The 22927-nt window shown below is 56.3% G+C and overlaps 1 protein-coding gene across 1 annotated transcript in view; it reads right to left on the minus strand.

Annotated features, from left to right (window-relative positions):
- The window catches only part of LOC144735272 (protein spire homolog 1-like), a 45837-nt gene that overhangs the window by 16696 nt on the left and 6214 nt on the right, over nt 1-22927 (minus strand). The window contains 7 exon segments of the mRNA XM_078617785.1: nt 1127-1256; nt 2170-2256; nt 2950-3129; nt 3699-3797; nt 8258-8383; nt 10953-11285; nt 18536-18582. Coding sequence (XP_078473911.1) covers nt 1127-1256; nt 2170-2256; nt 2950-3129; nt 3699-3797; nt 8258-8383; nt 10953-11285; nt 18536-18582 — 1002 coding nt within the window.

The raw sequence follows: 22927 nt of genomic DNA on the forward strand, positions 1-22927 counted from the left end.
GTGAGTGGTGAGCGAGTAGTAAGCGAGTGGTGAGCGCGCGAGTGAGTGGTGAGCGAGTAGTAAGCGAGTGGTGAGCGCGCGAGTGAGTGGTGAGCGAGTAGTAAGTGAGTGGTGAGCGCGCGAGTGAGTGGTGAGCGAGTAGTAAGCGAGTGGTGAGCGCGCGAGTGAGTGGTGAGCGAGTAGTAAGCGAGTGGTGAGCGCGCGAGTGAGTGGTGAGCGAGTAGTAAGTGAGTGGTGAGCGAGCGGTGAGCAAGTCGTAAGCGAGTGGTGAGCGAGTGGTGAGCGAGTAGTGAGCGAGTGGTGAGCGAGTGGTGAGCGAGTGGTGAGCGCGCGAATGAGCGATGAGCGAGTGGTGAGCGAGTGGCGAGCGAGCGGTGAGTGAGCGGTGAGTGAGTGGTGAGCGAGTGGTGAGCGAGTGGTGAGCGAGTGGTGAGCGAGTGGTGAGCGAGTGGTGAGCAAGCGGTGAGCGAGTGGTGAGTGAGTGGTGAGCGAGTGGTGAGCGAGTGGTGAGCGAGTAGTAAGCGAGTGGTGAGCGAGTAGTAAGTGAGCGGTGAGCGAGTAGTAAGTGAGTGGTGAGCGAGTGGTAAGCGAGTGGCGAGCGAGCGGTGAGTGAGCGGTGAGCGAGTCGTAAGCGAGTGGTGAGCGAGTGGTGAGCGAGTGGCGAGCGAGCGGTGAGTGAGCGGTGAGTGAGCGGTGAGTGAGCGGTGAGCGAGTGGTGAGCGAGTGGTGAGCGAGTGGTGAGCGAGTGGTGAGCAAGCGGTGAGCGAGTGGTGAGTGAGTGGTGAGCGAGTGGTGAGCGAGTGGTGAGCGAGTAGTAAGTGAGCGGTGAGCGAGTAGTAAGTGAGTGGTGAGCGAGTGGTGAGCGAGTGGTGAGCGAGTGGTGAGCGAGTGGTGAGCGAGTAGTAAGTGAGTGGTGAGCGAGTGGTGAGTGAGCGAGTGGTGAGCGAGTAGTAAGTGAGTGGTGAGCGAGTGGTGAGCGAGTGGTGAGCCAGTGGTGAGCGAGTGGTGAGCGAGTGGTGATCGAGCGAGCGAGTGGTGAGTGAGCGAGTGGTGAGTGGTGAGCGAGTGGTGAGCGAGCGGTGAGCGAGTGGTGAGCGAGCGGTGAGCGAGTGGTGAGCGCGCGCACCGGTCCGGCAGGGCTGAGGCAGGACGGGCGAGACGGGCCGCAGCTTGCGGTCCATGCGGATCTCGTTGAGCATCTGCTCGTGGAGACTGCGGGGTCGCTCCGGGGTCTCGCGGAGCTTCCGGAACGCGACCTACGAGCACAAAAGAAGACAAAGATCCCCCGCAAAGCCTTAACATTTTCTTGGGGCAAGTGCTGTTAGCAAACACCTACAAGGGGATGGGTGGCCAGCACCACGCTCGGCCGCCTTTGTCTCCCTAGTGACGATGTTCACATTCTAGATTTGAAGCTTTCGTGACTGCAAGGATTCATACTCGTAGGATTTTTCGGTAAAGTCACGTAGGAAAAACATCTAATTAATAGAAGTAATAATAGAAATACAATAATAAATCACGACGTTTCGGAGGCAACACAAGCTTCCGTCGTCTTCAGGTGGAACCGTCACAGCACAATTGCTGTATCTTTACTTGATACAGCTGTCGTGCTGTGACGGTTCCACCTGAAGACGGAGGCTTGTGTTGCCTCCGAAACGTCGTGATTTATTATTTTATTTCTATTATTACTTCTATTAATTTTATTTAAATCTTTTACCTACGTGACTTTACCGAAAAAGCCTAAGAGCACGATTTTTACACACAGCACCAGGTACTCATTTGAGGCCGAGTCGACCTAGGGGAGGCCCAGGACCGGTTTGAACATTCGTCACTGGTGTTGGCCGTGAGCAGGAATCGAACCCGGTTCGTGGGGTTCATAGTGCTGGTGTACAGACACACACACTAGCGTGTACACTAGTGTGTGTGTCTGCACACAGTAGTGTCCGCGCTAGTGTGTGTACACCAGTGTAAAGACACACACACTGGTGTACACGCGCTAGTGTGTGTGTGTATACACCAGTGTACAGACAAAGTTGCTGCGGGGAGGGAGAGTCAGAGGTGGGAGGTGGGGTCAGAACCTTTAGTTTGTTGTCCTTCCCCTCCGCACCTCCGATTAGCCCGCGGTGCGACAGCAGTTCACGACTCACGTAAACACACGGGGGGCCAACTCACGGGGTTAAGTGGCGGCCTCGAGCGGATGAACTCCAGGATGACGTCGTGCGCGCTCTTCCGCACCCGTTGGGGGATGTCACCGTTCACCTGACGGTGGTGACGGCAAGGACGTGGGGAGGGAAGAGCGGGGGGGTGGGGGCACACACGGTGAGCGCACGCAGCAACAAGCAAGGAAGAAGAACCATGCACACGCTGCGGGATGGGCCGAGACGTACCGTACGGGAGGCGCGGTGTGAAAAACAAACGACAATGATGGTGGTGGTGGTGGCGGTGGCGACGACGATGGCGACGATCCGGTGCCTTAAAATCAGCCGTGCAGCGGTGTCACGTTACGTTCCAAGATGCGCAGCGAGATGACGCGTGTGACGCCGCGTGTCATGAGGTCATCGGGAAACCCTTAAGTTTATTGCAATGCCTCTGGGCTCTATCGCTTCACCGAAACGAGGGAGACGGGTGAATTAACTCAGCCATACCTGGCGAGGGGGTGGGTGGACAGTCAAATGTGGTAGTCCGGCCGTACCGTTATTGTCCACCTTCCTCCCCGCTCATGTAGGAATGAACAGATGAGGTTAAACGGGCCATACCATTTTTTTCCCCGGGAGGTAAAAAGATGGAGTAGTTGGCCCGTACCAATTTATCGATCCCCCCCGGCAGCAATGCAGGAATGGATGGATGAATGGGGTAATCGGGCCATACCATTCCACCCTCGCCATGGTGGGCGGGCGGGGGGCGGGGGGGAGGTAGTTGGAGTGGTGGATGGATGGGGTAGTTAGGCCGTACCATGTCCCCTACCATGACCTTGCGCAGGTTGTATCTCTTGGCGCGGATGTCGTCCATGAGCATCTCGTAGGGCGTGAACTGGAACTCGATGGGCAGGCCGCTGTAGGGACGCATGGCCGCCACCTTCTTGAGCTTCACGCCGTGACGGAGCTCACGCATCACCTGGCCCCACAGGCGCGCCTACAGGGGTGGGTGGGGGTGGCAAACCGGGGGTCAGGGGTCAGCACGTGGTGGAGGGGGCACATGGAGGTCAGAGGGGGTTACTTGGTGGGAGGAGAGTGTCAGAGGGGGGGCGGCACACCTGGGTTAGAAGAGGTAGCACGTGGGGGTCGGGGGTCACAGGGGGTGGCATATGGGGGTCGGAGGTCACAGGGGGTTGTATATGGAAGGTTCAAAGAGGGTGGCACGTGTTCGTCGGGGGGGGGGGGGAAGGGGGGGGGGTTACACGGTGCGGGTGTTAGAGGAGGGCGCTTGGGGTTCAGGGGTCAGAGGTGGGGTTGGGGTTGGGAAGGGGGGTCCTGGAGGTCGTGGGCGATTGGGGTCGAGCGAAGAGCCGCTGGCAGTGGAACCCCGACGCTCTGTTAATCCACGGCCGAGGTCAAACCCCGAGCCGGCTCAGGGATTCCACGACCCCACTACGGCCACGACTACGACCCCACGGCTTTTACTACCACGTGACCCCCCCCCCCCCCCCCCCCGCAACCCCCCTCCCCCCACCCCGTGACGACCCCTAGCGGCGAGCCTCTCACCCAGTCCAGGTGCTGCAGCTCGTTGAGCTCGAAGGAGTTGGGCGACGCTTGATTTCCGTCGCCGCCGCCGCCGCCACCGCCCTGCATCTTCTTCAGCGCCTGCGGGGGGAGTGGGAGAGGCGGCGGCGTCAACAACGTCACCGGTCATCCTCGCAGCAGCAGCAGCAGCGGCAGCAGCAGCAGCAGCGGCAGTAACAACAGCAACAACAGCAGCAGCAGCGGCAGCAGCAGCGGTAGCGGCAGCGGCAGCAGCGGTAGCGGCAATTGGCTCAGCAATCGAACAAAGACGGTCACCCGCATCGCGCGGCGCGTTCAGATGCGCCTCTGCGGCCGTCTGGAACGCTCTTCCTTCCCATATTAGAAAGTCACCGGATATACGACCTTTCAAATCGTCTAGATTTAAAACTAATTTCTTTAGAAATGAGTTTTGTGTTTGGTTTGTTGTCCTTCCCCCCGCACGTCCGATTAACACGGTCGGCTACGTCCGGCGCGCGAGAAGTTCAACAAACAAAGCGTCGCGTCGGGCGGCACAGCAGGCATCCTGCCCCCGGTGGTTGGCGGCAAGGGGAACACAAGAGGCGGGAGCATAGAAGTACAGGACAGCTCTGGAGCTTGGGGCGGGCGGGGGGAGGGGGCGGGCGGGGGAACGATTCGTCGGAGCTCTCGGCTGGTCGATTCAAAATCGTAAAGCGCTCACCACCACGTTGTGGTCGGTTACTCGGGACCCCCTTTGAAAAACAAACACGGCGGCCGCCCTCCCTCATCATGCATGAAGGCTGGAAGCCCCCCCACCTCCCCCTCCCCCACAGGCCACGGGCCGCGTGACGCTCCAAAAGAAACGGCTGGGATTCGAGCGCAGGTATCGGGGGGGATTCCCGTGGCAAGAAGACAGGAGAGGGAGAGAGACATCGGGGGGAGAGAACGACGTGGCCTAGGGATGCCGAATGTTGTGGATGTGATCAGCCAAAACGGTTGCGCTGGGCGGGACGCGTGTGCAGGATGGGGCGGTGGGACGGAGTGTCTTTGGGTCTCTGTGTGAGTTTGTGGGTCTCGGAGTCTGTGGGTCTCTGCGTAAGTCTGTGGGTCTCTTTGGGTCTCTGTGGGGGTCTGTATGAGTCTCCGAGTGAGTATGTGGCTCTCCGAGCGAGTCTAAGTATGTGGCTCTCTGTAGCGAGTCTGTGGCTCTCCGAGTGAGTCTATCTAAGACCACGTGCCGGGAGACTGCCGGGGTCAGACCGTGGAAGTCGCTGCTTCCACCGCGCAGCAGCCGTGGGATTTGGTGGAGGGCAGCGAGCGGTGGATAGTGCTGACGAGATGCGGCGAGACGGTGGTGGCGGTGGCATCGGTGGCTTTGTCCACGGTGGCATCTTGATGGACGGTGAATCCCTTCCCACGACGCCGTCACGTCGCGCGGCCGCCAAAACAAACACGGCGACGGGCGGGCGCGGAGAGGAGTCTCCCGGCACACGGCACGCGGATGCCGCGAGATCTACCGCCACGCTCCGGCGTGCGTGCGTGCGTGCGTGCGGAGGTGTTCGCGTGTGTGTGTGTGTGTGGCGGCCAAAACCTGTGACGATTAACTAAATCGCTCCTGGGCCTCCCCCCCCCAGGTCGACTCAGCCTCAAACGAGTACCTGGTTTAGCCTCAACGGACCTTTGGGGCAAGTGCTGTTAGCGAGCACCGATGAAGGCCGGCACGGCACACGAGGTGGGTGGCCAGCATCGCGATGTTTACACACCGCACCAGGTACTCGTTTGAAGCCGAGTCGACCTAGGGGAGGCCCGGGACCGGTTCAGATAATCGTCACCGGCGTTGGTGGCCGTGAGCGGGAACCGAAGTCGGGTTGCCGGGTTCGTAGCGCAGCGCGGTGACCGCTGAGCCACCGCTCAGCTACAACACAAACACACGCTCACAGTCATGCTGTGTGTTCACACACACACATACACACGCACCGACGCACACATTCTCTCACGCACTCGCACATGCGCTCATTAGCACGCCGCGCTCGTTATCGTGTTTTTCAAGAGCCGACGTGATAATGAACGCGAGCGGCCCTGCCAAGATTCCCATTACGACCGTGCGGAGTCAGGCCTTTGTCAGGACAGACACTGGGCTCGCGTTCCCAATGCCAGAATGTCTCGATCGCTGGTCAATAGCCCGCACACACGCGCGCGCGCGTGTATGTGGCAACCCACCCCCCTCGTGTGCCGTGCCAGCATTTATAGGTGCTCGCGAACAGCACTTGCCAAAACAGTCCGTTTAGGCTATACGGAGATCTTTGTCTTTGTACGTGAGCGAGCGAGCGAGTGTGTGTAGGTGCTCGCGAACACACACTTGCCCCTAAAAGCCTGTTAAGGCTACACCGGGACATCTTTGCCTTTGTGCAGGGAGTGGTAGTCTAGTGGCTAGCGCTGTGCTTCGAACCTAGGAGTCCGAGTTCAATACCCGCTCACGGCCAAAACCAGTGACAATTATCCAAATCTGTCCCCTTGGCCGGTGTGTAGTAAACATCGCCACTGGGGAGACAAAGGTGGCCAGGCGTGGTGCTGGCCACCCACCCCCTCGTGTGCCGTGCCGGCCTTCGTAGGTGCTGCTACTCGCCAACAGCACGTACCCCAAGAGTCTAAGACTATACGGTGGATCTTTGTCTTTGTGTGCGTGAGTGAGTCTGAGTCCCCTAGGTCGACTCAGCCTCAAACGAGTATCTGGTGCAACGTTTGTAATCATCGCCGCTAGGATCTTTTTCTTTGTGCGTGCACCTAGCCTGGCACAAAGCACTGCTGCGGTGTCCCCGCCACTTAGTGGTGAATAACGGTTGTTGTTGTTGTTGTTGTGAGTCTTCGTCTTTGAGTGGGTTAATTGTGTGTGTGTGTAAGCACTTGGCCCAACAGTCTTTTAAAGGCTATATGGCAGAGGTGGGACAAAGTCATTGTTATGCAAGTCCAAGTCGAGTCGCAAGTCATCAAATTCATGACTCGAGTCTGACTCGAGTCCAAATCACATGACTCGAGTCCACATCTCATAGGTGGGACAAAGTCATTGTTATGCAAGTCCAAGTCGAGTCGCAAGTCATCAAATTCATGACTCGAGTCTGACTCGAGTCCAAGTCACATGACTCGAGTCCACACCTCTGCTATATGGGGGATCTTCGTCTTTTTTTGTGTATGTCTGTGTGTGTGTATGTGTGTGTGCAGGGTGGTAGTGTATTAGTTAGCACACTTCACTATGAAGCCAGAGACCCGAGTTCGATTCCCACTTGTGGGCATCAGTGACGGCGTGTGCGAGTATGCGAGTGAGTGAGTGGGCGAGTAAGCATGCGTGTATGTCAGTGTGTGAGTGAGCGTGTATATGAGTGAACGTGTATGCGAGCGAGCGAGTACGTGAGCGTGCGTGTGTGCGAGCGAGTGAGAGACTGAGCGAGTGAGCGAGCGAATGAGTAAGTGAGCAAGTGAGTGGGTGAGTCAGCATGCGTGTGTATAAGTGAGTGAGTGAGCGAACGAGTGGACGAGTGAGAAGGTGAGCGAGTAAGCGTGCACATGCGAGTGAGCGAGACAGCGAGCGAGCGTCTGAGTGAGAGAGTGGGTGAGCGAGTAAGCATGCGTGTGTGTGCGAGTGAACGAGCGTGTGAGGGAGCGAGCGTGTGGACGAGTAAGCGTGAGTGTGTGTGTGAGCGAGCGAGCGTCTGAGTGAGCCAGTGGGTGAGCGAGTGAGCGTGTGTGTGAGTGAACGAGTGAGCGAGCGAATGAGCGAACAAGCGTGTGGGCGAGTGAGTTAGCGTGTGTGCGAGCGAGCGAGCGTCTGAGTGTCCGAGTGGGTGAGCGAGCGAGCGTCCGAGTGAGCCAGTGGGTGAGCGAGTGAGCGTGTGTGTGAGTGAACGAGTGAGCGAGCGAATGAGCGAATGAGCGAACAAGTGTGTGGGCGAGTGAGTTAGCGTGTGTGTGAGCGACCGAGCGTCTGAGTGTCCGAGTGGGTGAGTGAGCCAGTGGGTGAGCGAGTGAGCGTGTGTGTGAGTGAACGAGTGAGCGAGCGAGCGAATGAGCGAACAAGCGTGTGGGCGAGTGAATTAGCGTGTGTGTGAGCGAGCGAGCGTCTGAGTGTCCGAGTGGGTGAGCGAGTGAGCGTGTGGGTGAGTGAGCGAGCGTCTGAGTGAGCCAGTGGGTGAGCGAGTGAGCGTGTGTGTGAGCGAGCGAGCGTCTGAGTGTCCGAGTGGGTGAGCGAGTGAGCGTGTGGGTGAGCGAGCGAGCGTCTGAGTGAGCCAGTGGGTGGGCAAGTGAGCGTGTGTGTGAGTGAACGAGTGAGCGAGCGAATGAGCGAACAAGCGAACAAGCGTGTGGGCGAGTGAGTTAGCGTGTGTGTGAGCGAGCGAGTGTCTGAGTGTCCGAGTGGGTGAGCGAGCGAGCGTCTGAGTGAGCCAGTGGGTGAGCGAGTGAGCGTGTGTGTGAGTGAACGAGTGAGCGAGCGAATGAGCGAACAAGCGAACAAGCGTGTGGGTGAGCGAGTGAGCGTGTATGTGAGCGAGCGAGCGAGCGTCTGAGTGAGTGAGCGAGCAGGCGAGCACCTCCTTGGCGCTCTGGATCTTCTCGAGGAAGGTGCGCAGCTCCATGGCCTCGGCGTAGAGCGCGCGGCACACGGCCTGGTAGTGCGACGGGGCTTCACGAGTCGTCCGCAGGTGTGACGTGCACATCTACCACAAAAACAAAGATCCCCTCTATAGCGTGAACAAACTGTTGGGGCAAGTGATGTTAGGGAACACCTATGAATGCTGGAATGGGACACCAGGGGGGGTGGGTGGCCAGCACCACGCCCGGCCGCCTTTGTCTCCCTGGTGGCGATGTTTACACACCGCACCAGGTACTCATTTGAGACCGAGTCGATCTAGGGGAGGCCCAGGACCGGTTCAGATAATCGTCACCGATGTTGGCCGTGAGCGGGAATCGAAATCAGGTCGATGGGTTTGAAGCGCAGCGTAGCGCTAACCGCTACACACTCACGCACACACTCACACACACACAAAGATCCCCCCTGTAGCCTTATCGCACCGTTGGGGCAAGTGCTGTTAGCGAGCACGTAGCCAACCGTGATAATCGGGAGGCGTGGGGGAAGGACAATGAACTAAGCACAAAACGAAATGACCTTTCAATTTAAAAGTGCATAGCGCCAATGGCTTCCTAACATCGGAAGGAAGAGCATGCCAGACAGCCGCAGGAACGCATCTGAAAGCAGGCGCATGCAGTGGCCATCTATGAAGGGCAGCATGGCACACGAGGGGGTGATGTGGTCAGGACCACGCCCAGCCGCCTTTATCTCTCTCCCCAGGGCATATATATTTACACACACACACACACACAGACAAAGATCCCCCGTGTAGCCTATGCAGACTGTTGGAGCAAGTGCTGTTAGCAAGCAACTACAAGGGCCGGCAACGGTGGTCAGCACCACCGTTGTCTCCCCAGTCCTCTTGTTTTACACAATGCGTCAGGCACTCGTTTAAGGCCGAGTCGACCTAGGGGAGACATAGGACCGGTTCAGATTTCCATCACCGATGTTGGTCGCGAGCGGGAATCGAACTCGGGTCGCTGGGCTCGCAGCGCTGTGCGCTTAATCACCGCACCACCTGTGTAAGATATGTGGGAGGATCTGTGTCTCTGTACGTATGAACATATCACGCTGTGCGTACGTGAGTGCGTGCGTGTTCATTCATTGCCACTAAAACACCGCCTGCCCTTTACTTTACCAGTGCCCGTCCTGGCACAGACACCACAGTGACATCACCACCACTTAGCTGCGGTTGCTGTGGTTGTTGAAAGAGTGGTTGTGGGTGGGTGTGTGGGTGTGTGCGTGCGTGTGTGGAGAGTGGTGGCCCAGCGGCGAGTGCACTGCGCTAACCACTGGGCAGGGGATCGACGCTCGCAACAACGAGTGGAGCGGCGGGCGGCTAAAATGCACAGTGGGTGGGAGTGCAGGTGGGTGCATCTGCCAGTCAAACAACCCATGGTGTCTGGGTCTGTCCCGTGACCTCCTGCACCTAACCTGGCACAGCAGTCAACTCAAAACATCTGGGTCTGTCCCGTGACCTCCTGGCAACAGTGAACAGTCCACACTTCACGTGATATTCTCAGGTGCACATGGCCTGGCACAAGTGCTGCGGTGACATCACCCCCACTTACTGGTGAATGGCGGCTGTTGTTGTTGTTGTACTGCGTGGGCAATGCACCGAGAATCATCAGAGTTCCATTACCCAACCCTACCCCCCGCCCACCGAATGAACACAACGCATCCTGTTTTCCTGTTTTCTCTCCCGAGCCCGAGCAGTGTAAACACAACAAATCTCACGCACTCGCCAAAGCACACTGCACAAAAGCTCCAACGGACGTAAGAGCCGGCACATTTAAGAGCCAAAAGCGGACTGAATTGGAGCCGATTGGACCAAAGCCCAGGTTCTTCCAACGCCAGGGGGAAAAGTTGCCCGCAGCAGGAAAACACGCGCCCCGCTGCGAGAAAACCAATCGCTCATTCATTCACCATGTGACTCGCCCACTTATTCACCATCTCGCTCGCTCATTCACTCGATGCCGGTTTCTCGTTCAACAAAATAAGCTCACTCGCTCGCTCACACTCATTCATTAATTCATGCACTCATTCACTCATCATCTAACTCACCAGCTGACTCACCCACTCATTCATCATCTGACTAAACCACTCACTCATTCACCCACCCACTCACTCACCCACCCACTCACTCACCAACTCTTGCAAACTGAGACTCATCCTGGAGAACTCTCACCTCGGTCAACAAAATACATTTGAACTCCCTCGCACAAACCCATTCACTCACACACTAATTAATTCACACATTCATTCACCATCTCACTCGCCCACTCATTCGTCATATCACTTTCCCACTCACTCACTCATTTATTCACCCACACACCCACTCACCTACCCATTCACTCACTCATTTATTCACCCACACACCCACCCACTCACCCATTCACTCACCCTTGCAATGCCCCAGTCTCTTAACAGTTCACAATCAGAATCTGGACTGGAGGAATCCGATGAGTTACAAAGCTATGAAGTTCTTTTTCACCGATGTCCAGTATGGGGCGGGTCAGCGACTTGCCACCCAAAGCAGCTCAAGGTGAGCACCACCTCGATGCCAAAGAAGGGGGGGGGAGGGGGCAGGGCAGGAAATCTCTGTCGCGATGTGCAAACCCGCCCCTCTCTAGTCCAGCAGCGAGCCTCCAACTCACCTTAATGACGGACTGGAACGGCCCTTCAGGACGGCTCACTCCGCAACCGCCGTCAGCGGCGGTGACGGTGCCGGTGACGGTGCCGGTGCCGGTGGTGCCGGCGGTGGTGGCGGCGTTGCCGGCGGCGGCCTCCTCGTCCTCGTCGGGCCCGTCGTAGCCCTCGTCGCGCAACGCACCTCCCCCGCCGTCGTCGTCGGTGGCCGCCGCGGCGTCCTCCAGGCTGGTCATCCAGTCGATGAGCTCCTCCAGCGGCTGGCTGAGCTCGCGCTCCTCGTTCTCGTCCAGGCCCCAGTCCAGGGCCTTGTAGATGACGAAGCCCAGCGAGCGCACCACCTGCGTGCGACGACAAAGGTCCCACCCCGCGTAGTCGTGACGGCAAGCGCTGCTAGCGAGTAGCGGCAGCCTACGGAGGCCGGCACGGCACACGAGGAGGGGGGGGGTGAGGTGGGCGGCACCGCACCCGCACCGCCTTTGCCTCCGCGCCGACGGTGTTTTGCACACCGCTACTAGGCACTCATTTGAGGCCGAGTCGACCTAGGGGAGGCCTGGTACCAGTTCAAATGTGTGTTTGGACACGAGCGGGAATCGAACTCGGGTCGTCGGGTTTGTAGCGCGAGCGCGGTAACCAGTACGCTACTGCTCCTCGCACGCACTCACGCACACCTGCACACGCACCCACACGAACGCGTGCACACGCAACACAAAGATTCCTCGTAAAGCCTCAACAGACTCTTGGTGACCCTCCAGAGCCCCCACCCCGTGAGTTTGCTTGCCATCGAGAAATCCAAGCTGCTGACATTATGCACTTCAAGAAGGCCATGGGTTGTGTAAGAACTACTTAAATGTTTTTTTTTTTTACACGCGGAGCGATACATACGCGAAGGAGATGTATTATCTACTTATTTACTTTGTCACATATATACTCCACAACGACGCTATTGATGGTTTTGCATTCCAGGAAAGTAATATATATCGATGAATAACTGCTATGATTTCATGACATATACACGACGCTAATTGCTACGAATTAATACGTACCATCAATCAGATTTCGCAAAACACTTGGGAGGACTGAGTGTGCCACTTTATGGGTGGCAAGGCACGAGATTTGGACGCTTGCCACAGATTGGTGGCCCTGGCCGGTGAATCAAACTCAGGCCGCCGGGTTCGAAGAGCAGTGCCCCGACCACTGCACGGCCTTGTCGTGGCGTTTGACAATCGTCGAGGATTTTCTAGAATCTGATTTTTCGTCTGTTTGTTAAGTCACAACAGCTGCAAGAAGACTCGCACACACGCACACACACACACTGGCACACACACGCACACACTGGCACGCACACACACACACTGGCACGCACACACTGGCACGCACACACACACACACACACTGGCACGCACACACACACACTGGCACGCACACACTGGCACGCACACACACACACTGGCAAGCACACACACACACACACTGGCACGCACACACACACACTGGCACGCACACACACACTGGCACGCACACACACACACTGGCAAGCACACACACACACTGGCAAGCACACACACACTGGCAAGCACCCCCCCCCCCCGTATATGCTTTAAACAGACTGTTGGGGCGAGTAGCACCTATGAAGGCCGCCACAGCACACTTGGGGGTGGGTGGCCAGCACCACGCCTGGCAGCCTTTGTCTCCCCTAGTGGCGATGATTACACACCACACCAGGTACTCATTTCAGGCTGAGTCGACCTAGGGGAGGCCCGGGCCTGGTTCCGATAATCATCACCGATGTTGGTGTCCGTGGGCGAGATTCGAACTTGGGTCACAGGGGTCCGTAGTTCAGTGCGCTAACCGCTACATTACCTCGTCGCACTCGCACAAAGATAAAGACCCGCCCCGCATAGCCTTTCACACACCGTTAGGGCAAGTGCTGTTAGCGAGTAGCAACGACGAAGGCCGGCACGGCGCACGAGGGGGTGGACGACCATCACCACACGCTGGGACGTCTCGTCGGCTCGAGCGCGCCCGTGTAATCCACACAGGTCAGGTGTCAAATTACAGAGTCATTCCTCACGACCGCACGCACGCACACAAGACAAAGATCCCCCGTATAACATTAACAGACGGTTGGGGCAAGTGCTGTTAGGCCGGCACCGCGCCCGGCCGCCTTTCTCGCCCTAGTGGCGATGTTTACACACCACTGCACCAGGTACTCATTTGAGGCTGAGTCGACCGAGGGGAGGCCCGGTAACGGTTCAGATGACCATCACTGGTGTTGGCCGTGAGCGGGGATCGAATTCGGGTCACTGGGCTTCGTAGCGCAGCGCGCTAACCGCTATGCTACCGCTCCACACACACACACTCACCGACTCACGCACGCACACACATGGACACGCGTGCACTAACAAACACACACACACACGCGCGCGCCACACACACACACACGCGCGCACTCACACACACACACGCGTGCACACGCTCGCTCGCGGCCGCTCCCAACGCCGATCCTGGCGCGGCTCAGCCAATTAAGCCTCAATTAGCGGAGCGAGCGGCCTGCAATGCACGGATCCGATTAGTGGGGCTGGCGAGGCCGGTGGCGGCAGTGATCTCAGGCCACGACACGGGGACACATTCACCTCCTCCTAAACCTCCGACTCCTCCGACTCCGTGCCACCAACGTTGAGAAACCAACGGCGTTCATTTCACCGAAATATAAACCCGGACGCAACGCGATCTGGATACGGTCCACTTCACAGGACCCCCACTGTGACCCTACTGGGCCCCCACTGCGTTACTACTGGGCCCAGACTGTGACCCTTCCCGGGCCCTCCACTGTCAACAGATCCCCATCTGTGCCCCCTCTACTTGTGAAGCGTTGCACCCCCTCAAGCACGCGGGCTTTCTTCGCGCGCTCCGGTTTCCTCCCGCTCATTAATTGCCCGATAGCATCTTCATATGTTGAGGACTGCAGAGCTTGGGCAATCGTTGGGTAGAGCCGGCACCTCACGCCGTGGCCGCTACTGCCTTCCCGTTCCTCGCCTGCGGTTCTCCCTCCTCGCGCCTCCGAGTATTCCTCTCTCTCTCCCTGTCTCCACGAGAGCGATGAGCGGACTTCTGTGCGGCGGTGGCGCCGAGGCACAAGTTGACGTCGTCGCGATTGCTATTGTGTTAACGCGAGGACAGGGGTCGAGTTGGATCCCCCCCCCCCCCCAGTCACAACCTCGCACTCGGTGGTGGCGGTCGTGGCGGTCGTGGTGGCGGTCGTGGTGGTGGTCGTGGTGGTGGTCGTGGTGGTGGTCGTGGTGGTCGTCGTGGTGGTGGGCGGGGTGGTCGTGGTGGCGGTCGTGGTGGTTGTGGTGGCGGTCGTGGTGGTGGTGGGCGGGGTGGTCGTGGTGGTGGTCGTGGTGGTCGTGGTGGCGGTCGTGGTGGTGGTCGTGGTGGCGGTCGTGGTGGTGGTCGTGGTGGTGGTCGTGGTGGTGGTCGTGGTGGTCGTCGTGGTGGTGGGCGGGGTGGTCGTGGGTGGCGGTCGTGGTGGTGGTCGTGGTGGTGGTCGTGGTGGTGGTCGTCGTGGCGGTTGTGGTGGTTGTGGTGGCGGTCGTGGTGGTGGGCGGGGGGGGTGGGCAAGAAACAACGTGAACGATGGAGGGAGGGCGGGGGTGGGGCAAAGGGTGGCCACTTGCCTGGGTTCGTACACACGTCCTTCTGTCAATCCACTGCTGGATGAAGCCCTCCCCCCCCCCCCTCCGATGGCTTGTCGGTCGGGCGGAGTGGGGGTTGTCCGACCATACTTCACCACGGTGGTGGGCGCGGTTTGGTGAAGGTGGCGCAGTGTCATCTTGCCAACTCCCTAGGGTTTACTACTTAACTATTTTTGTTATTTTACCAGGTAAGACCCACTGAGCTATACAGCTTTTTTTTTTTTTCAGAGGACACCTGGCGATCACAAATGATGGCTCAACCAAGTGGCTTATCACCACGTGACGGGAATTTTAGAGCAGCCAAACACTCCAAAAGCGTGATGTCGATTCTAAAATGTGGAGGGGAAAACCAGAGGAACCGGAGAAAAATCCACATGACTACCACGAGGAGAGAGAGAGAGACACGCAAACTCGAAATATACAGCAGGCGGCAGGGTCAGGATCGAACCCAACCCCTCCTGTATACCAGACGAGGTCGTTAACATCTCGCCATCGTGGCGCCCTCCACCCGGGCAGATCCGGCACCGGTGGTGTTGGCACAGTGTTGATAAGGCTACCTAGTGCTGACCGAAGATACATGTCCGGGTTTTAGTGGCAGCCCTTGGCAGAAGGACGAGACGGGGGTGCAGAGAAGGGGGGGAGGGGTGTGGTGGGCAGAGTGGGGTAGCTGTGGAGGACAGGTGTGGCCGAGTATAAGAATTTGTGGGGAGGAGGAGGAGGGGGACAGGTAGAGCAGACAGGGTGAGTGGGGAGGGGGTTCCGCGTTTCATTTCCTCAATGACGCTTCACTCCGATGCCACCGACACTGCTCTGTCTGCGTTGGGGCTGGAGACCGCACGCACGGCACACGAGGGGGGTGGGGGGCGGCCAGCACCATAGCAAAGACCCCCCCCTTGTACAGACTGTTGGGGCAAGTGCTGTTAGCGAGTAGCAGCACCTATGAAGGCCGACACGGCACACGAGGGGGTGGGTGGCCAGCACAACGCGTACGCAACCACAACCCCCCAAAACCCTGCCACCGCCCCCAACCCCAAAGTTGACGGGGGGGGGCACAGCGGTAGCGCGTTTGCCGAAGAAGTTCGTGGTTAGATCCTGGCACGAACAACGAAAATGGATTTTTGTCGATTTCTTTCTTTATTTCTTCACGACGTGCCGCCCGCTTTGAAGTGGATGCTCAAGACGCCGGCGACGTCATTCGGCAAGAACAGCGGGAGCCACTCTGTTTGCCGAAGTCACGGTCCCGACATCCCAACTCGGAGAAATTTGGCCGCAAGCAAAACAATAATACAAAATTAAAAAGAATCAAAAAATGACTCGACTGGGAGACGCGCGGTGGCAGGGCCCGTCGCTCCGCCACCACGAGCGCGCGGGGGGGGGGGGGGCAGGACCCTCCTGACAACGAGAGTCTGGAGACTCGGTCGGGGCCTTTCCCGGCTGCAGCAAGCGCGATAACAGAAATAATAACGTCCCGCCACGCACACCTGCGTCTCTTCGCGCGGCGCCGGTGGGAGGTCCACGGTCGCGCGCGACGTTCGTGCAAATGAGATGCAGATGAGATGCAAATGAGATGCAAACGAGATGCTTGCGCTACATTTATGGCCGAGCGATTGAGCGAGCGGACGAGGCTGCGGGAACGAGACGGCAATCGTTGGCGAGGATCGATCAATCGCCGGAGCGGGTGGCCCGGCATCCGAGGGGACAGGGTGGCCAGCACCACGCCCCAGTGGCGATGTTTACACACCGCACCAGGTACTCGTTTAAGGCCGAGTTCACCTAACGGGAAGGCCCAGGACTGGTTCAGATATCCGCCAACTTTGGTCAACTGGCACAGCGGTTCGTGCACTGCACCAGCCACAGCTCCCCCCCCTCCCCCCCCCCCCCCCCACGTAGGTACGTACACACACTTTCGTACGTACGTGACCACGTGGTCACACAGCCATCACCCCTCCCCCTCTACCCGTGTGGTCCCCTGCCTCCTCCCCGCCCGTTCCTCCAGACCCGTGGCACGGGGCCCCGCCGGGCCGCGCCGGGCCCCGCCGGGCGAGTCTCAGCCGTGACAAGGCTGCTCGCATTCTCCCCGCGCCACGCCTGGTCGCACGGCGGCTATATTTACCGCCGCGACGCCGCAGCATTGTGTGCCGCGCAAAGCCGAGATGATCCCACTCAGCGGGCCCCGGTAATCGGCAGGGGCCCCCCCCTTCAACCACAACGCCCCCCCCCCCCTCCTCCTCCATCGCTCAATCGGCCTCCCTACTTCCCTTCCTTCGCCAACTCCCTTCCTTGCACCTTCCCACAGTCACTCCCTCGATGCCGCCCTCCCTCCCTCCTTCCATTCCTCCTTCCCTCCATCCTTCCCTCCCGCCTTCCTTCCTTACATTCCTCCTCTCCCTCCCCCCTCCATCCTTCAAATCCCTCCATCCTTCAATTCCCTCCATCCTTCAATTCCCTCCCTCTCTACCCTGCCTCCATCCATCACTCCGTCCCTGCATGCATACAGAGGAGGAGGAGGGGGAAGAGGAGGAGCAGGGGGTAGGAGGAGGAGGAATGTGGGTCCATGGAGACTGAAGAACGCGGAGACAAAGCACAAAGCCAAGGCCGCTCCGCTGGACACCACCCACACCGCCTGCCCACACTGCTCGCTCACTCAAATGTTCTGGCTGAGCGGATCTAGGAGGAGGACAGAACCGTGTGCTGTACACACACTTGTGTGTGTACATATGTACACAGAGGCGTGTATGCAGCGATGTACACACCTGTAAAGGCAAAGATTCCCCCGCATAGCCTGAACAGACTGTAGGGGCAAGTGCTGTTAGCGAGTAGTACCTGTGAAGGCCGGCACGGCACACGAGGTGGTGGGTGTGGCCAGCACCACGCCCGGCCGCCTTTGTCTCTCCCGTCACGGTTTTTATACACCGCACCAGGTCCTCATTTGAGAGTCGAGCTAGGGAAGGCCCAGGACCGGTTCAGATAATCGTCAGTGGCGTTGGTGGCCGTGAGTGGGAATCCAACTCGGGTCGCCGGGGTTCGTAGTGCAGTGCGCTAACCGCTGCGCCACAGCTCCCCACAAAAAAAGACAAAGATCCCCCGTATAGCCTTACCATACTGTAGGGGCAAGTGCTGTTAAAGAGCACTTATGAAGGCTGGCACGGCACATGACGGGATGGGTGGCCAACACCACGCCCGGCCGCCTTTGTCTCCCTAGTGGTGATGTTTACACACCGCACCAGGTACTGATTTGAGGCTGAGTCGACCTAGGGGAGGCCCAGGACCGGTTCAGTTAATCGTCACTGATTTTGGCCGTGAGCGGGAATCGAACCCAGGTCGCCAGATTCGTAGCGCAGCGCGCAAACCGCTACACTACCGCTCCCCACACACACACACCTACACGCACACACCTGTACAAAGACCTCCTGCGTACGCACCTCTACACGCGCCAGCGCACACCCTGACCCTAACCTTGGCCTGACCCTGTGACCCGTTGACCTTAACCAACAGCCCGAGGAAGAGGAAGTCGCATTTGAGCAGCAGACAGATCCACCTCAAAACACTTAAAAAGATTCTTGGGATTCCAGAGATAACCACCCGGTTCACAGAGCCGACGCACGGAACCGGACTCGCACCCACACCCGCACAGGTGCGCGGTCACACTTCGTAGGAGACATAGGAAGAAATCCGTGGAAGCACCTTGGCACCCCCCTTCGGACCAAGGAGTTGTAAGGTGCGCTTAGCCATGGTACCGCAGATTTCTGGAATGGACGAGTCCATGTTTGTGTTCATAACACCGGATTTCAAGTGCGGGAGATTCTGCAGATTTCTGCTGTGGGGGGAGGGGTTTCGGGGGGGGGGGGGGGGTGGCGGGCTGGGGGGTGGCGTGGGTGGAGTTGTGACCTCACCTCCACCTCTGGTGAGCAGGGTTCAGTTGTTTCCCCAGTTGTAGGGTCTGTGAAGTGCATGGGGGCATTGGGCACACACACACAGGGGCATGGACACACACACACAGGGGCATGGGCACACAAGGACAGGGGGCATGGACACACACAGGGGCATGGGCACGCACACACAGGGGCATGGGCACACACACAGGGGCATGGGCACACAGACAGGGGGGGCATGGACACACACACACAGGGGGCATGCTGTTAGAAGCCAGATCAAACAATCGAACTATAAATTGTTCGGACTGGTACAGTATTCGCGCACTATTTCGCACGGTGCAATTGTGGTTAATATTCCCGCGAAAAGTATTAGTGATACTTTCGTGACCGCGGGATTCGCAATTGCCGGTCCGTGTAAATTGTGTGTCGTAAACCCTCCTGCAACCCGACGCGGCCCATCAAGGAAGTTGTCCCGTCATTAACAAATACACGCGACCAACTTATCGCTTCCTAAGCAGGAGCAGCAGCAGCAGGAGCAGCACTAGCGGTGCTCTCGATTAACAACTGGGCAAGGACGTTTCTCGCTGGCTGGGTAGCGGAGCGTTTATCAACTCGTTGCGTCCGTTTCGTTCACCGCGTGCCCACTTTAACTTGTGTCGTCCCTCCCCCCTGCGCCTCCGATGGGCACGGTCGGCTGCGTATGGTGCGAAAGAAGTTCGGCGGACACCAATTGGCTGCGTCTGGGTGGAGGAGCATGCACTGCACACGTGATGTACACCCACAATATTTGGTCGCGCGTAGCAGAGCGCTACCACCACATCGTCGGTGTGGTGGTATAGCCCCCCCTCCCCCCTCCCTTGATATATCCAACTTCTCAACAGCCCACCCCTACTCTTAGTTTTTTCGGTAAAGTCACGTAGGAAAAAAATGAAATAAAATTAAAGTAATAATAGAAATAAAATAATAATAAAAATCACGACGTTTCGGAGGCAACACAAGTCTCCGTCATCAGGTGGGACCGTCACAGCTAGATTAGCTCCCTCTACCCCTGCCGTTATTTCCACGAAGAACCGAAAATTCGGCGGATTGTTCCGCAAACGCCACCGTTATTGGTGCCATCCTGGGTCGTGGGTGGCGGGGTTAAAGGTCGACCACCACGACCTTGCCAACACCCCGCGCCATGGGAATGTGGAATTGTCAGCAAACAGGGCCGTAAAGCAACGAGGGTTAGAGTTCCGATTTAAAGCTTTCGTGACTGCAGGGATTCATCTTCTTGGTTCTTTCGGTAAAGTCACGTAGAATGGAAAAAAATAAAACATTATTTTATTATTATATAAAATAAAACATAATATTATTATGTTTTATTATTATTTTATTATTTACATTCTACGTGACTTTACCGAAAGAACCAAGAAGAGGGTTAGAGTGTCGCGCCTCCGATTGGCACGGTTGGCTTACGTACGGTGCGAAATAAGTTCAACGTGGGGGCCCTGAAGGGTCAACGTGGGGGCCCTGCGGGGTCAACGTGGGGGGGGGGGGGCATGCAGGGTCAACGTGGGGGGGGGCCCTGGGGGGTCACCGTGGGGGGGGCCCTGGAAGGTCACCGTGGGGGCGGGCATGCAGGGTCACCGTGGGGGGGGCATGCAGGGTCACAGTTGGAGGGTCACAGTGGGGGCTCTGGAATGCGTCAATGCTTACTGTGAGCACGAGGTCAATGTTGACCCTTGACAGAAGTAAACGGGGGGCTAAGCGGGGTGGGGGGGGGGGCTGGGAAGGAGTGGGGCGGCTGGGTGACGGGCGGCCTGTCTGTGCAGCGTGGTGACGCGGCGGATAACAAGTTCAACGTAGGATTTGGCAACGCCGCTGCTGCTGCTGCTGCCGCTGCACAAGCGAAGTTAATGCAAAGAAAAACAAATCCAGACGGGTGACAATAACACGGTGGCCTCAAAAAGAACAAATGTACCATCAGTTATGCTGTATATTTGAAGGGGTTGTCCGTTACTCAATAGTCACTCATTCGTTCGATCAATGTGTAATAAAAGTTACAGGGAACGTCGCGGGTAGCTAGTGAACCAGATGTGTTCGGGAGATCGTGGACTAACAGTGTCACGATTCACTCGACTATTTGGCAAATTATATTCTTGGTTCTTTCGGTAAAGTCACGTAGAAGGGAAACAAAAAAATAAGAAAAATATAAAACAATATTTGTATTATTTTACAATAAAATAAGTTTACAATAAAATAATACAAATATAAAACAATATTTTTTATTATTTTAGTGTTTCCCTTCACTACGTGACTTTACCGAAAGAACCAAGAATATGAATCCCTGCAGTCACGAAAGCTTGAAATCAAAATGTATTTGGCAAACTGTTCGTCAGGAAACATTGTTGTTGAATGTGTCATTATCGTCAGGCCACCCATGTGCACTCATTCGCTCCTATGAGGTAGGGCCTTTGTCCTGAAACGTCGCCTCGGATATATTTGTTCCTTTTAAGGCCACTCACTCACTCACCGTGGTGGTGATGTTGCTATCAACGAGCGCGCTTGGATTTCTCAGCTTTGTTCTGTACTCTGCGCCCAGTTTTTTTTGTATAATTGTGGGAATGCGACCTCCACCCCATGATTTTTGTTTGTTTGTTTTACAGCCGCCCCAGAGAAACTCACGACAACGGTAGACCAAAGCCCACGTGATTATTTACAGAACAAAGACAAAGATTCCCACCACCCCCCCTCCCCCGTATAGCCTCAACAGACTTTTTGGGTCAAGTGCTGTTGGCGAGTATCACCTATGAAGGCCAGTTCGGCATACGAAGGGGATGGGTGGCCAGCACCACGCCCGGCCACCTTTGCCTCCCTAGTGGCGATGTTTATATACCACACTAGGTACAGATTTGAGGCTGAGTCGACCTAGGGGAGGCCCAGGACCAGTTCAGATATTCATCACCGATGTTGGCCGTGACCACCGCACCATCACTCCCCACTGATTCCAAGACGCACTTTGGTAGAAGAACAACAGAGCTGGAATCGTCGCCACAGGTTCACGATGAGCGTCATCGTTATTGTGGGTTACAGGTTCACGGTGGTCACGACCCCAACACCGAATCATCCACACAAACCACGGCGCCAGCATCAGCAGACGCGGTCACACTTAATTATGGTAATCTATGGAACCCTGTTCAAACATCTTGACAACTCCCGTTATTATTGCTGGGAAAGGGTAAAGCCTATTATTGATTAATCATTTTGAAACCGGCAAAAAGGGTCCCGTAGTCATAACTGCTCAATCCGAGCTATTAATGCTTTGATATTTGCATTGGCTTTGTGCTGTTCGCTGTTTGGCCTTGAGACAAGACCATAGAGAAGGCAGCCTCTGCCGTAGGCCAATCCGTTTCGAAGACAACGCACACATTATTATCCACGCAGTATCTTTTGTAAGTTTTACCATAAGCACGATGTGCGAAAACGTACGATGTGTTATTATTGCCAAAAATTAACCCGTAAAAACTAAGTTTTTCACTATAAATCCTTTATATGCGTGGCATCGGTTTTATTATATTATTCATTTCTGTTTTTCTTGAGTAAGAGTTTCATTTTAATCGCATTGGTATTTTAAATAAAAATTTTTTTTTTTAATTCCTAAAAAGTGGAAAATTTTTGAAAAAATTTTTCACGAATATAAATTGTCACGCACAACGAGTCTGTGTGCAAAATGTCAGCTCGATTGGATCACGGGAAGTGGGTTAAAAAACGACCGAAAGATTTGCATGGTCGTAAGCGCGCAAGCAAGCAAGCAAGTGAACTTACTATAAAGGATTTAAAAAATTAACCCGTAAAAACAAAGTTTTTCACTATAAATCCTTTATATGCGTGGCGGCTAGAGTCCTCTCGTCCTCTGGCTTGAGATGGCTGCCACCTATGGGTCAGATGATTGCCTGCCACCATTAAGCAATTGGTAATTACATATAATTTTTTTTTCCTAAAAAGTGTAAAATTTTGGAAATAAATTTTCACGAATATAAATTGTCACGCACAACGAGTCTGTGTGCAAAATGTCAGCTCGATTGGATCACGGGAAGTGGGTTAAAAAACGACCGAAAGATTTGCACGGTCGTAAGCGCGCAAGCAAGTGAACTTAATATAAAGGATTTAAAAAAGGTTAACGCCTCTCCTTTGTGTCATAATTTCAATACCGGCAAATCATGGTCCCCATAGCTGTAACTGCTCAACCGGAGCTATGTATGCTTCTATGTTTGCACTGGCAAACATCTTAACACGTCCCGTATTTACACCATTGGAACCTAATTTGCCAGTAAAAAATATGATAATTGTTTTTTGACCCTTTTATCTGGCAACCAATGGTGTAAATGCTTACCCCGAGCTCTCATACTCTGATGGTGCATTGTCTTT

This window comes from Lampetra planeri, chromosome 54 (genome assembly GCF_965212315.1).
Source record: "Lampetra planeri chromosome 54, kcLamPlan1.2.h2, whole genome shotgun sequence".
In the NCBI taxonomy this organism is placed as follows: domain Eukaryota; kingdom Metazoa; phylum Chordata; class Hyperoartia; order Petromyzontiformes; family Petromyzontidae; genus Lampetra; species Lampetra planeri.